General features: G+C 30.9%; 1 protein-coding gene across 1 annotated transcript; it reads right to left on the bottom strand.

Annotated features, from left to right (window-relative positions):
* Positions 1-9,551: 9,551 nt before the first annotated feature.
* Positions 9,552-14,086, bottom strand: LOC123924355 (probable terpene synthase 2). Its single transcript, XM_045977218.1, has 7 exons — positions 13,976-14,086; positions 13,431-13,713; positions 11,749-12,124; positions 11,421-11,639; positions 10,983-11,121; positions 10,468-10,716; positions 9,552-9,845 (listed from the first exon to the last, which is right to left on the bottom strand). Exons 1-7 carry the CDS (start codon positions 14,084-14,086, stop codon positions 9,552-9,554), a joined length of 1,671 nt encoding a protein of 556 aa, XP_045833174.1.
* Between the last annotated feature and the right edge of the window lie 418 nt (positions 14,087-14,504).

The raw sequence follows: 14,504 nt of genomic DNA, 5'->3' as shown, positions 1-14,504 counted from the left end.
AAGGTTTAGGGGCTGTTTTGCACAAAAATTAATTGAAAACCATGGCCTCTCTGTCATTCACACGAAGATCATGACATTGATAATTGCTATAGAAATTGCACACAACAAGAATTGGAACTGTCCGTGGCTCGAAAGTGATTCAAAAGTTGCAGCCAAACAAAGTACCCCCTTTAAAGCTACAAAACCAAATCCAATACAAAGCTCTAATGCATTCAGTATAGCAAAAAAACACACATGCAGAAGCACAACCACATCAAAAAATGGTAGCAACACAAAAATATAGAACATCAGTAGCTAAAACACTAAGCCTCACAGCTTGAAGATTTTGTTTGCCAAATTCACAACTTGTAAAGCATGATAAGAAATCAAACATGGTAGGCGTAGTCTTATCCTCCATTCAATTTGATTTCAAAGTATCTTTTTCTAAAGTTTTAATTCTAATATATATGAAATATATTCTTTGTGAACTTCACTCATCCAAATATGAAAAATAACCAAGTAACAAACCACAAATACAAAAACATTGCTTTAAACCCTAAATTAATTGTACTAACAAACCGCAAACACAAACCAAACACCTAAAACCCTAAATCAATTGTAGTAACATACCACAAAGCAAGCAAAAGTGAAGGAAGAAGAGGCAACCTACAGTAATTGAACATAGGGCTCAACATCAAATTTCTACAACTCAGGTAAAATTGAAAAGTGAAAACAAGAATGGTCATAAACAAAAGCAGAAAGAAATTGATCAAAGGAATGACCTGTTTCGTATAATTGTTCGCAGTGAGGGAGAAGGGAGGCTTGATAACGAAAACATAGTAGATGAAAATTTGAGTACTGTGTTGCTATTTTTAGAATTTATGGTTCAATTGATTTTTCTTTTAGGGTTCAAGGAGGTAAACGATGGAGACAAGGAGGTTTCTAGGGTTCAGGTGAGTTTAACTGAGAAAAGACAGTTTATGAGTGTGACGGAGAGAAGAACGGACAGGACAAAGGTTTCTAGGGTTCAAGTGAACTGCTGGGGAGAGAAGAAGAAAGATGAGTTCGATAGAGAGAAGAAGATGACTTAACTTTGATGAAACGCGTGATGGGTTTGTGAATTTTGCGTTTTTTTTGTTACATTATTTATTTTTATTTGATAAAGAATCCTATAATAACGCTTAACAAAAAGCGCTAACAAAGGACTACCCCTTTAATAGCGTTTATTCACAAAGTGCTATCAAATGGTTCCGTTATTTTTTAATTAGCACCTTATAATAGCGTCTCTTCAAAAAGCGATATTATAAGCAGTATCTATAATAGCGCCCGACCAAAAAGCGCTGTTATAGGTCATTGGGTGTAATTTTTAATAGCGTTTTACATAAAAGCGCTATTAAATTGGCGCTATTATATGTCAAAATTGTAGTAGTGAGGGACAAATTCCATCTAGGTCACTCATGTCCCTCAGCATGATTCGTGGGATACCCATCAACCAACTTTATAATTATCCAGTTACGGATAACGTTTGAATGGCAACAAGGTATTACACTCCTGCATCTAGGGTACATAGTGGTTTCAGGTCGAAGGGTGGAATACACCTTTTATCACTATGAGAAAACTTATGACATTTCATAACACTCTATGTAGTATTCTCATGGTGGGTCAATCCGATATAAAGTTACCCTTAACATTTATATCTATGTGAAGACTTGATAACTCATTATCCATGATCAGTGAGATATGATCATCAGTCTACCAACATAATAGTCTTTATGCTTTAACGTTATCCCATTTCACAATAAAGCTTGACTATGGATATGTTTAAGAATAGTGTTCTTATATTTAATGGAATCTCACGATTAAGTCATACTTAACGTTCCATACAATGAACTTACTATTCTAGGGACTCTATTATTATTTAACACATAAACATAATAAAGAAAAGCCTTTATTTAATAAGTAAATTATCCAATACAGGTATCATGCAATTATAAATAATTGGCCTCTAGGGCTTACACCAACAATTTAAATATCCAAAAAAAGAACTTGAAGTTCCAAAATAACATCATGATAAGTGCCAAAAAGTAGTTAATTTATATATTAACTTAAGGCACTTAGTAACTTATTTTGCAAGTTATCCTTATGAAAATTCCCAATTTAATGTACATATTTGTTTTGATCTATTTTTTATTAGTATGTCTAAATCCCAACCATTTTTGTAGGTGTTTAAACTTATAATTGAGTTTTGAACAAAGAAAAAGGAAGTTTGGTTTTTATGATCTCGCTCGGCGAGCCAACAAACAAAATGGCAAAATTAGGCAGGGAGTACTCGCCAGCAGCGAGGAGGAAGCGAGAGATCTTGCTCAGCGAGACATACCTGGCTTAGCGAGAGACTTGCGGTCAGTGGCTACGTGTCAGAAAATCCAATGGTGAAGAAAGGCTATCTTGCTCAGCAAGACACCTCTGGCTCAACGAGACTCTAATTTTCTGACTTATATAAATACCCAACAGCTGCTGCAAAAGGGGATATGATCACTTGTAATACTTCTGAAAACAGAGAAAAACATCTCAGGATCTAGGTTTAAGTAACTTGAAGGTGGATTTGCTAATCTTTGTTGAGGAATATCATGATGTTTGTTCATATCAATTCCTTTCATCTTTATAAAGTTACCATGACTATGGGTAACTATTTTCTCTTATTGTTGGATTGAATGTAAATTACTCTATTAGTATGTGTTTATCTTGATCATGGTGTTATATATATTCTAGTTACAAATCAATATATTGATGTTATCGTTGTTGTTATTCTTTTTATCCTTTGATTTGAAATGGTATAGGAATATATGTTTTGAATCTTGCTCTAGGATAACATCTATTAAAAGCTAAGATCTAGGAATAGACTTAGATTTAATATTCACTTAAAGTATTGGAACTTAATGGTATTTGATGGAATAAGCACCCGAGGGATCGACGTTATCGGGAGACGGAAACGTCCGATGAGTAAATACGTGATAATATTGATAAGTAGCTTGAACATGTATAACTGATCAAGGAAATATGTACGAATGAGTAGTTGAAGTTTAATCCCAGCAATTTCATTTCTCTGATATTAAAATCATCTTTTAACTGCACTTTTATGTTCGCAAGCAAGTTTACATTACAAAATATCTTTGAAACTCTAACTTAAAATCATGGTAATTGTTGAAAGGCATTTGATATCACTCTAGTCCCTACGGATACGATATAACCAAAAAAAATGTTGATTTAAATTGCATATAATATAAAAAAAAAAATCATTCTTATACATATAAATTATCTATATTAAATCAATTGCATTAAATTAAATGGAACAAGAAATACAAAATAATTCTCTTTGTATATAACGTCAAAAAGGAACATCCTAATCTAAGATCAAATTGTATGCATTAAAATGGATTAGAACTATATTTACGATTATAGATAACTAATCTATTGATACATATGATATTTTATGAACATTAACAATATATAACTATTATTTTATGGCCTAAAAATTAATCTATTAATACACATTTGATATTTTTTAAGTATAAATAATATATAAGTAATATTATAGAACCTCAAAATTTTGAGTTGAGACCCTCAAAATTTTGAGGTCCAATGCCATCGCACACCTCGCATATTTATAATTAAAGGTAAGTGGCGCAAATTGCATATTCTTAAATCAATCCACATCTTGTTTCCATACTATTTTAAGAATAAATTCTTTTTTTTATTGTTGTTTTCTTCTGTTTGGTATCTTTTAACCATACGTAATGAGTTGCAATACTCATTATATCTAGTTATTCTATATAATTGATTTTTTAAAAAAAAAAAAATTCCATACACATCAAATTTTTCCTACACACTCGTGTGTTTGATTACATGCAAAATTATACTTCTTTCAATCGATGGTTAATATTGACCATGTTCAAAATTATAACATTTTGTTTAATTATATAGTTGAATTAACCATAATTTTAATCGTAAATTGAATTAATGATTTAATTGAATGAATCAATCATAATTTTCATTGTGATGAACCAAATATCTTATATTGTCAAATTTTTTTTTATCAAATATCCTATTGGTACCGTAGAAACAATTAAATGTATGAATATTATTGCTATTTTATAACTTAAAACATACAAATTTGTCAAAACAAAAAGAAAAAAACTTAAAACATACATATACGTAAATTAAAATGTAAAGAAATAGACTATACACATAATGTTATAAGGAAATGAAAATGTACGTGACACGTAAAACAAACCAAAGATGCCTTTCTTTTGGGCACACAACCTTTTATGGCCACCAAAGATGCTTCTTGTCCTCATCGGCGGATGTAGATCATCTTCCGTAAATTAATTTTTCGGTAGGAGAGGAAACCATAATTTTTTTTAGTATAAAAGACTAGTGGAGTGTAAAAATATCATGCCTGTTTGATATAGGTTTTTTTAAAATAGATTTTTATAGTACTGTTACATAATTTTGTGTAAAATAATTTTTTAAAGAAATTTTTTATAAAAGCTTCAAATAAAAATTTAGTTTGAATAGTTATTCTTAAAATGTTATTTTAGGTATTTGAACATTTTATTGAAAAAAAATTTGGATATCAAAATTTCGAAAAATCAATTAATTTTAAAGCTATTTCAAATAGATTTTCATAAAAATCATGTTTGAAATACAACTTTTTGTAAAAAATTGTGATTTTGACTATGTTTTGATCTTCAATAATGTGTGTTTATGTTATATGATGTCAAAAATTAATGTTTCAATTTAGAAAAAACAAATATAAAAAAACTTGTAATATTTTGGAAAACAATTTTAGAAAATCTATTTTTAAAAATACAAGAAAAAAATCCATTTTTTTTAAAGCTAAAACAAACATAAGCCACTATGTTTGGTCAAGTGGTGAGAGATTTGGGTAGTATGCAGGAGGTCCTAGGTTCGATCCTCTCTGACTCCATTATAACCAAAAAAAGGTAAAACAAACAGGCCCAATAGTGGTTGGAATATAGAGCACAGTACGTAGTGTGTGAATTAATGATAAAAATTAAGGGTCATCGCAGTGCGGTTTGGTTCGGTTTTGAGCATAAAAATCATTTTAACCGTGAGATAAAAATGCATGCGGTTCGATTTGGTTGGTTTTTAAAAAGTCATCTAAACCAAACCAATGCGGCTTGGATTGGTTCGGTTGGTGCGGTTTACAACATAAGATTTCAGTACCAAACAATTTTAAACGTTCAAAAAACAACTTGAAATTCCAAAATAACATTATAGTACCTTACAATTTTAGATATACAAAAAAAGAACTTGAAGTTCCAAAATAACATCATGATAAGTGCCAAAAAGTAGTTAATTTATATATTGAATTAAGGCACTTAGTAACTTATTTTGCAAGTTATCCTTATGAAAATTCCCAATTTAATGTACATATTTGTTTTGATCTATTTTTTATTAGTATGTCTAAATCCCAACCATTTTTGTAGTGTTTAAACTTATAATTGAGTTTTGAACAAAGAAAAAGGAAGTTTGGTTTTTATGATCTCGCTCAGCGAGCCAGCAACAAAAAATGGCAAAAATTAGGCAGGGAGTACTCGCCATCATCTCGCCAGCAGCGAGGAGGAAGCGAGAGATCTTGCTCAGCGAGAAATACTTGGCTTAGCGAGAGACTGGCGGTCAGTGGTCACGTGTCTGAAAACTCAATGGTGAAGAAAGGCTATCTTGCTCAGCAAGACACCTCTGGCTTAGCGAGACTCTAATTTTCTGACTTATATAAATACCCATCAGCTGCTGCAAAAGGGGATATGATCACTTGTAATACTTCTGAAAACAGAGAAAAACATCTTAGGAGCTAGGTTTAAGTAACTTGAAGGTGGATTTGCTCATCTTTGTTGAGGAATCAACTCATGATGTTTATTCATATCAATTCCTTGCATCTTTGTAAAGTTACCAGGACTATGGGTAACCAATTTCTCTTATTGTTGGATTGAATGTAAATTACTCTATTAGTATGTGTTTATCTTGATCATGGTGTTATATATATGCTAGTTACAAATCAATAAATTGATGTTATCCTTGTTGTTATTCTTTTTATCTTTTGATTTGAAATGGTATAGGAATATATGTTTTGAATCTTGCTCTGGGATAACATCTATTAAAAGCTAAGATATAGGAATATATGTTTTGAACATGTATAACTGATCAATGAAATATGTACGAATGAGTAGTTGAAGTTTAATCCCAGCAATTTCATTTCTCTGAAATTAAAATCATCTTTTAACTACACTTTTATGTTCGCAAGCAAGTTTACATTACAAAATATCTTTGAAACTCTAACTTAAATCATGGTAATTGTTGAAACACATTTGATATCACTCTAGTCCCTGCGGATACGATATAACCAAAATACTTATTTTTGTACTTTAACACATCACAGTACTAATAAAAGTTGTTTATCTATGATAACATTACAACACCAAAGTAACAGTACCTAAAAAAAAAGAACAACTTGAAGTTCCAAAGTAACACATCATTATGACTCTAAAATATAACACATTGCGGTTTGGTTCAGTTTTATGAAATGAAAACTGCCAACCAAACCAAACCGTGCAGTTAAGTAAAAATACCATCCGAATTCATCCAACCAAATGCGGTTTTTGCGGTTTTCGGTTTGGATTGGTTCGATTTGCGGTTTTGCTTTTGGATTGGTTCGGATACGATCCCCCTAATAAAAATTATAGTCTTATCTATATATATAAATCTTAGATAGTTGTGGAATTGCCTATCTAAACCCTAATCCACAAACCAATGAAAACCTTTCATTTAGCCACATCATCCACTTATATATATTTAATATGGGGTACTAATTGTAATTATTATTATTATTGTTGTTGTTGTTGTTTTGGGTTATTATTATTTTTTTTTTGTTCATTTTATTATTTTGTGTATTTTATTTTTTTTTCAAAATAATTAATGTTTTTGTTAATAATCTTTTGTCCAATCTTTGTGTATATAAGAAGTTGGTCGATTGTCAGGACTACTTCCTAATGTTAGTAAAAAAAATAGATAAAATAAAATTTACTAATGATTGTTATGCCCGGTATGATTTTTATCATATTCGATATTTGAGTATGATCAGTTAAGTTGGTTTACCTTTGCTCTAATAAGTTTCAAATTAATATAAATGTCAAATTCAATAATGATGTAGTTTTTTGGTAAGGGATAATGAAGACTCCAATAAGTTTCAAATTAATACAAATGTTAAATTCGATAATGAAGTAGTTTATCCAACTCAGAATCCTCCAATGAGATTTATAATATAAAAATAAAAAACTTATGTTTCAACATCAATTGTTTTCCATGGTCAGTTATATGTTGTCATTTCTAGAGTTATTTTAAAGTATGAGTTAAAGATATTGCTAACCAATGTTAACGAAGAAGATACCAAAGTAACTTCAAATGTGATGTATAAATAAGTTTTTTAAATGTATAAACACATATTTAACATCTATATCACATTTAGATAACTTCTATTGTTACTATTATTTTGATAATACCTATTGTTTCAATTTTAAATTTACTACTTATACAAATAATGTTTTGACGTTATAGTATAAATTAGCGCATAAGACCCGTGCATCGCACGAGTAAGTGTCTAGTAATGGGTAGTAGAGAATATTAGTATGTATAATTCGAAACAGATAAGTATTAAGTTTACATAAGTTAAATTAGAGTCTGATCAAAGGCGTGTACGATGTCCAATACTAACATGACACTGACACATTTGATAACTTTTAATTATTTCATTTTCTAAAGTTATTATCAATATAATCAAGTCATTGGGCTCAAGTGGTTAATGAGCTTCATCAAAAAGAACGGATTTTAGGAGAACCCGGGTTCGATTCATGGGTGGAACAATTTCTTGGCCAGACTATACTTACCTCGCGGCCGAACTCTGGACTACTAGGGCTCATTTCCCCTAGGAACCAGAGGGTTATAAACCAAAAAAAAAAATAAAGTTATTATCAATATCTACGTGTCAGTGGTGTGTCGGTATCCACTTGTGAAGGTGGTCCACTGTAGCATTAACCATCCATATCTATGTCCAAAATTGCAGCCAAAATTTCTTAAACCTTGACGTTGCGGCCAAAATTGCAGCCGTGCCCCCGCATACTCTTTTTTTAAGGGATTTTTCTATATGTGTTGCATAGTATATTTTAGGCTCTTAGCATTGTATACTAACCAACTGTATGATTTTTCATTCATTGTTGTAAATCAGGAATATGGTTCTTGCATTGTCACATAGATTCACATCTAAATTGGGGTTTGGCAACAACACTTTTGGTAGAAAATGGAATTGGCCCATTACAGTCAGTGATTCCTCCGCCACCTGATCTTCCCCAATGTTGAGATCAAGAAAGCATCATTAGTCTTAAATTTTATGTAACTCAATTATCTTTGCTACTATCTTACAAGGTCTTTTAAATAGTTTGCCACATAGTATGTATTTGTTTTTGTCCTGTTTCATTTCAAGGTCCATAATTGTACCCAGTTCAATTGAGTAGTTTGTCTTTCTTGATTGAGTGCAAGTTTTAAAGCATTTTAAAGGAAAAAAGAATGCATGGTTTCTCGTTAGTATATTAAGAGTTTGTCCTTTTATGCTACAATTTCAATACAAAATTTTAAGGAATTTGAATCACGGTCGGCTTTACCTGAATGTAGATCATTAGATTTAAGAGTTTGTCCTTTTATGCTACAATTTCAATACAAAATTTTAAGGAATTTGAATCACGGTCGGCTTTACCTGAATGTAAATCATTAGATTTAAGAGTTTGTCCAACGAACATCGCGGGTAAAAACTAACCAAAAACTCCGCTGTAGCAATTTTTCATCCGAAGAATGACCATGAACTAGACTATATTGCAATGCTTTGGAATCTCTCGCCTTGCCACTAACTTCTCTTGGGCACCTGAAGCTGATCTAGCTTCCGACCTGAGAATACCGGATAAACCTTTTGAGCTACAACCAAAACGGCAAGATAGGCTAGTTATTGCACCAACGCCAAACCAAACAAAACTTGCACAACACAAGCAGCAACAACAATCTACGGAATCGACTGATAATGATTAGAAATGCCTATTGTAGAACAAGAAAAAGCTAAAACCAAACCAACAACTGCTCACAAAACAGCAAAACAGAAACCTGAACCAAACAGAAATTAAACGCGACAAAAACATCCAAAGCCAATACCATATGATTCTTGATTCCAATTGTCCATACCACTATATCATAAGGCCAACCATTTCAATCGAAGTATATGTTAAACCTTGTAACAAATGTTAAATTTGTCCAACATACTATAATCATGAAAATACTCTAGAGATGCATAAAATTGAAACATCAACTCCCAATTAACTTCATTAAACTTTAGAGATGGATAAAAATATGCTTACAACTTTTTTTGAATTCAACAAACGGAACTTCACACAAGACATGTTTTCTTTATTTAAAAGTAAATATATACAATGCATAAAAGACTAAATGAATGCTCAAATTTGTATTGGATCAACAAGTAAAGCTTTAATAAATGTCTTTAATTCTCCTTCAGTGTTTGTGAAGTTATCTTTATCTTTGTAAATCACTTCCATAACACGACAGATGTTTAGAATACGCGTCAGAAAAGGCATTGGAACTTTAGTTGGCCTAAGACATTCTTCATTCATATCTTTCCAAGCATCAACAATTCTCCTCTGTCCTTCTTCAATGGCAGCTTGTCTAGATATTTCGTATTGTCTCATATAGCATTCTACGAATGACGAATTATGTCCTCTTTTCTGTTCAAACTATGCAACAAGTAATATTTCATGTAAATCATAGAGATAACGTAAATAGAAGGGTGCTAGGAACACTCTCTAACGCTCACTTTTTAATTGGTTGAAGTCAATGTGGAGTGTGGACTCAATTTAGAAATATGTTCCACATAAAGCGGATTGGATAATAGACATTTACTGCATCAACGCAGTAACTGTTGTATACCGTCCGATAAAAAACGAATGGATGAGATCAAGAATTGTGTTAAAGTGTTGATGAACAGTGGATTAATTTGATCCATCCGATCATAAATTTACGGTTGAGATTTCCTATTAACTGTGTGAAGCAGCTACAACATGAATCCAAATCCCAAATAAGTAGTGAGACTCACATGTGTTTTACACAATTAGAGAGCGAATGTTAGAGAGAGTGTTGCCAGCACTTTTCAAGTAAATATAATATTGCAGATAAGATTCATTGAAATGTTATATTATGAGAGCTGGTATTCGAACAACTTTTTTCCAGACAACGTATAGACACTATACACCTCATGAGTCTATGCACGCAGCCCGAAACATGTGGCAAAAAGGTATAGTTGTCGTATTTTTGTCTAAATTTTTTGTTCAAATACCTTTTTTCTTATAGTATATATACCTCACTGGTCACAATGTCATCCTTTATCCTGCAAAGGACATTTGCAGCAGTTACAATTTTTGGCCAATTTGATACCCATTTGAAGATGTCCTCTATTGCTGAGTCTCCCATACCAATGTAACAAGTTATATTAAGCAGTACATAACCAGATGCCTCCCTCGAAACACAAATGTACTCTTCTGGTGTTGGTTTATAGTTATTAGTTAACCATCTAGCTTCAGTCATCATACCTTGAATGTATTTTATGAACTGCACCATTGTGACATATAATAAGTACTGTAGTTGTCTTTACGTTTTAGGGTATATTGAAAAAATCAAAAGCCCATATTAAAAAGAGATGAGTTGGACTCAATATATCCTTAAAAAAAAAAGTTGGACTCAATATAGATCCATCTGAAAGGGATAAAAATACTGTTTTATTTTCTTCTTGCTTTGCTAAAAAATTAATATTATAGAAACAAATTGTATTGATTTGCTAATTAATAATTAACGATGAAAAAAATAAAATCTCATACTTCTTTTTTGTAGTAGTTTGAGATATATACTCTTCCTTCGTTTTTCATATCCTCCTCAATTTCTTCGTAAAGATCTAATATTGTTCTATAAAGAAACTTCATATAATCGGGAAGACTATCCAAACAACTATTATCCCACCTGAAAATCATTTTCATTAGTTTATTGAAAATATATATATATATATATATATATATATATATATATATATATATATTTATATATATATATATATATATAGGGAGTGTATCCGGTGAGAACTGATAATTATTATGAGAAATGAGAACTATTAATTATATATATAAACAAAAATACAACACCCTATACTACTATTCCTTTATACATACATTGTGAAACTCTCACACAGTATGGTGTTGTATTTTTGTCTATATAGATGCCCATTATCATATATAGTGAGAAAGTGAGAAACATTAACTAACCTTTCAATTGCCATAGTAAAAAGTTCTAATTCATCAATAGTTCCATATGCATCATAGGTATCATCAATTAATGTTGCAATGACGAAAAATTTGGTCACCATTTTTCTTGCTTGAGAATATTGGGGCTCAAAATATACACCCAAACCCCAAAAGCAACATTCCACTATCCTATCTCGTGCATACGGTAATTTATTAGGCACATCCAACTCCTTCCACCATCTTCAAAGACCAATAATAATAATAATAATAATAATAATAATAATAATAATAATAATTGCAAGGATATATTAGTCTATAAAATCACTGTTTTTAAAGTTGAAGTCCTTACTTGCAAAGGTTACCAAATTCCTTTTGATATAGGCTTTGGAGCATGTTGAAATCTAGTTTTGCCAAAATTAGTAAGTTTTTATCATGTGAAGGATCGTGCTCGTATATGGAAATGTAGTTTCGTGCCTCAAGTCTAGGTAAATTCTTATGGAGAGTCTGCCTTAAGCTATGCTTAACTTGTATTGCATAAGAATAGCTTAATTGGTTGACAATAGATTCAAGGTGAGTGGTAGTGAAAGCCAATGCCTCTTCCAAAATGTCCTCTCCATGAACCATGATATGTGTGGCTTCATACAAACTTAACATCCCTTCGACATCACTACTAAGTAGTCTTTCACTAAAATTTCCTTTCTCATCCTTGAATTTGTTGAATACATCTAGTGTTTTTTATCAATCAACCACAATATAAAAACAAATAGTTAGCGTCGACGATTAGAGTTGTAAAATGGACTGGTCAAATACACTCTGATTTGATAATCTTAACTAAATAAACCGACTAGATCAACTCAATCTATTTATCTATTATTGTACTACACATCATTTAGTTCGGTCTGACTTATTTCTTTTTCAATTTCCTTTTTAAAATTTATTCACTCATTTACTCTCTCCATTATAATATATAAGTAACGTATCTCAATATAGAAATTTTGTATTTAATAATGTAAAAAATTTAATGCTAAAAAGTAAAAATGCACAAGTTCCAAGATATTTATAAAATCATTGATGTGGCTCTATCCTAACAGATTAAGCTAACAGGTTAAACTTTTGGTATAATCGGTTATTTGTTATGGTATCAGAGCCTCTAAGACTAAGTGGTATAGAGTTCGATCCCCGCTTCCCTGACTTTCTAATTAAAATGTGGAATTTAAGCATATGGTAGGTGGGCCTAAGCACATTATCCACGCTTCAAGTCCAAGTGGCCTCTTACGTGAGGGAACGTGTTAAAAATAATATAAAACCATTGATGTGATTCTATTCAAACAAGTTAAACTTTTGGGATAATCAGTTATTTGTCAATAAACTATTAATTTAATTCAATTGAAGGAATAAAACTTTAGTTTATGATATCCCGTGTTAATGGTAAAAAAGGAAAAATTACACTTGAAACAAATTACTTATTACCAAATATATAATTTTGAGAAACTAATAAGTTATAGTGTGACCTAAATTATATTCCCTTCGTGAGAATATATAAACAAAAATTAACTTTTTAGGTTCATAACATATTTAATGTATTTGTCCTAAAATATAGACCAGATACATTAAATATACAATGAACATATATTAATTACTCCCTCTGTGACAATATATAAGCAAAAATTGACTTTTTAAGTTCATTGCATTTTTAATGTATTTGTCCTATAATATAGACTAGATACATTTAATATACAATGAACCTAGAAAGATGATTTTTGCTTATATATTTGTCACAGGAGGAGTATTATGTAAGATGAATTAAAGGCTAATAATATAAAAAAGAAGGGTAAATGCATATTTATCCGCCCGCAAAATTAGCGATTTTTCGTTTACCATCCTGCACGTTGAGAGAATCTGCACATTGCAGGGGGTAAACAAAAAATATTTTAGCATAGGGGATAAACGAAAAATCGCTAATTTTGCAGGGGGTAAATAGGCATTTTACCCAAAAAAGAATAAAAGTTAACAAGTTGAGGATATATATACTTTGTGAAACGTAAAGTCCTTGTTGCCTCAACAACCTAAATAGCACAGCAAGAGAGCACAAGTTGTCTTCAAAATTAGTTATTTCTCCATTTTCAACATAATCATTGTAAACATGTTGTAAAACCTCTTCAATCTCATCTTCAAAATAATAGCTTAGACCTAATCGAGTTATTGAATCAATCAACTGAACTTTTGCCAAGGGCTTCTCATTCTTTGAGACAAGTATGTTCCTAACATCATTTTTTCGTGTTTCAATTTGTGCCACAATATTTTGATCAAATTCCTGCAAGGTGTACTTGTTGAACAAATAGACTTATATATTCAAAGTAATCAAAACTTGATTTTAAAATAAAATTTATAAGACAAACTAATCATTGTTTGAAATGGTAGTACTTACACTGTAATTAATTTTTTTTTTTTAAAATCTCTAATAAATTTCGTTATTCATGTTTTATACGATGAGTTGGATTATCCCTTTTAGTCTTTCTTTTAAAATGAGATTTCTATTTTTCTGTAAAAAAAAATGAAGATATATGTTTACTTACCTTAGATTCTGAAGCATATTGAACGAAATAATCACCCCAAACACTAGGTTTAAAATCAGCAACATTTCTATGCAACTCTGATTTGGCATCAGAATTTAAACTAGCAGACATAGAACAATTACTTAGAAGTAGATTTTGTGAAACAGCTCCTCCTGTATGATAGAAAAGGATCCCATGATCCTGAACTGATCTTATCTGAGATTTAAAATTCCAAGTTTGTCTATGAAGAGCGGATCTAATTATATTAGTGTCTAAAAAGGATTTCTTTTGTACATTAGAACCCAAAGTGACGGACCCGAATCTATTAGTATGGAACATTTTTTTTTTCAAGTGAAATTTCTTAGTATATATATGAAAGTGTGAAAATTTGTTTTCTTTGTAGTAGAATAAGAAACCTTGGTATCACTACTCTTTCTTCAACTCTAAGGATTTGAGTTAGGAAAAAGATGTCTAATTTGTCTATATGTAGATAATTATAATAAACTTCAATGAATTAAAAAACAAGGTAAGTGACGCAAATTGCCAATAT

The sequence above is a fragment of the Trifolium pratense genome, linkage group LG4 (assembly GCF_020283565.1).
Source record: "Trifolium pratense cultivar HEN17-A07 linkage group LG4, ARS_RC_1.1, whole genome shotgun sequence".
Lineage (NCBI taxonomy): Eukaryota > Viridiplantae > Streptophyta > Magnoliopsida > Fabales > Fabaceae > Trifolium > Trifolium pratense.
This window is presented reverse-complemented; position numbering and strand designations above follow the sequence as displayed.

What these genes read in the sequence shown, in the direction of transcription:
- LOC123924355 (XM_045977218.1), bottom strand. Translation starts at nt 14,086, where the DNA reads ATGTCTGCTAGTTTAAATTCTGATGCCAAATCAGAGTTGCATAGAAAT. An exon ending in AGGACTTTACGTTTCACAAA is followed by an intron (nt 12,125 to 13,430) that starts GTATATATATCC and finishes AAAAAACACTAG; the next exon opens with ATGTATTCAACAAATTCAAG. An exon ending in TTTACTATGGCAATTGAAAG is followed by an intron (nt 11,122 to 11,420) that starts GTTAGTTAATGT and finishes AATGATTTTCAG; the next exon opens with GTGGGATAATAGTTGTTTGG.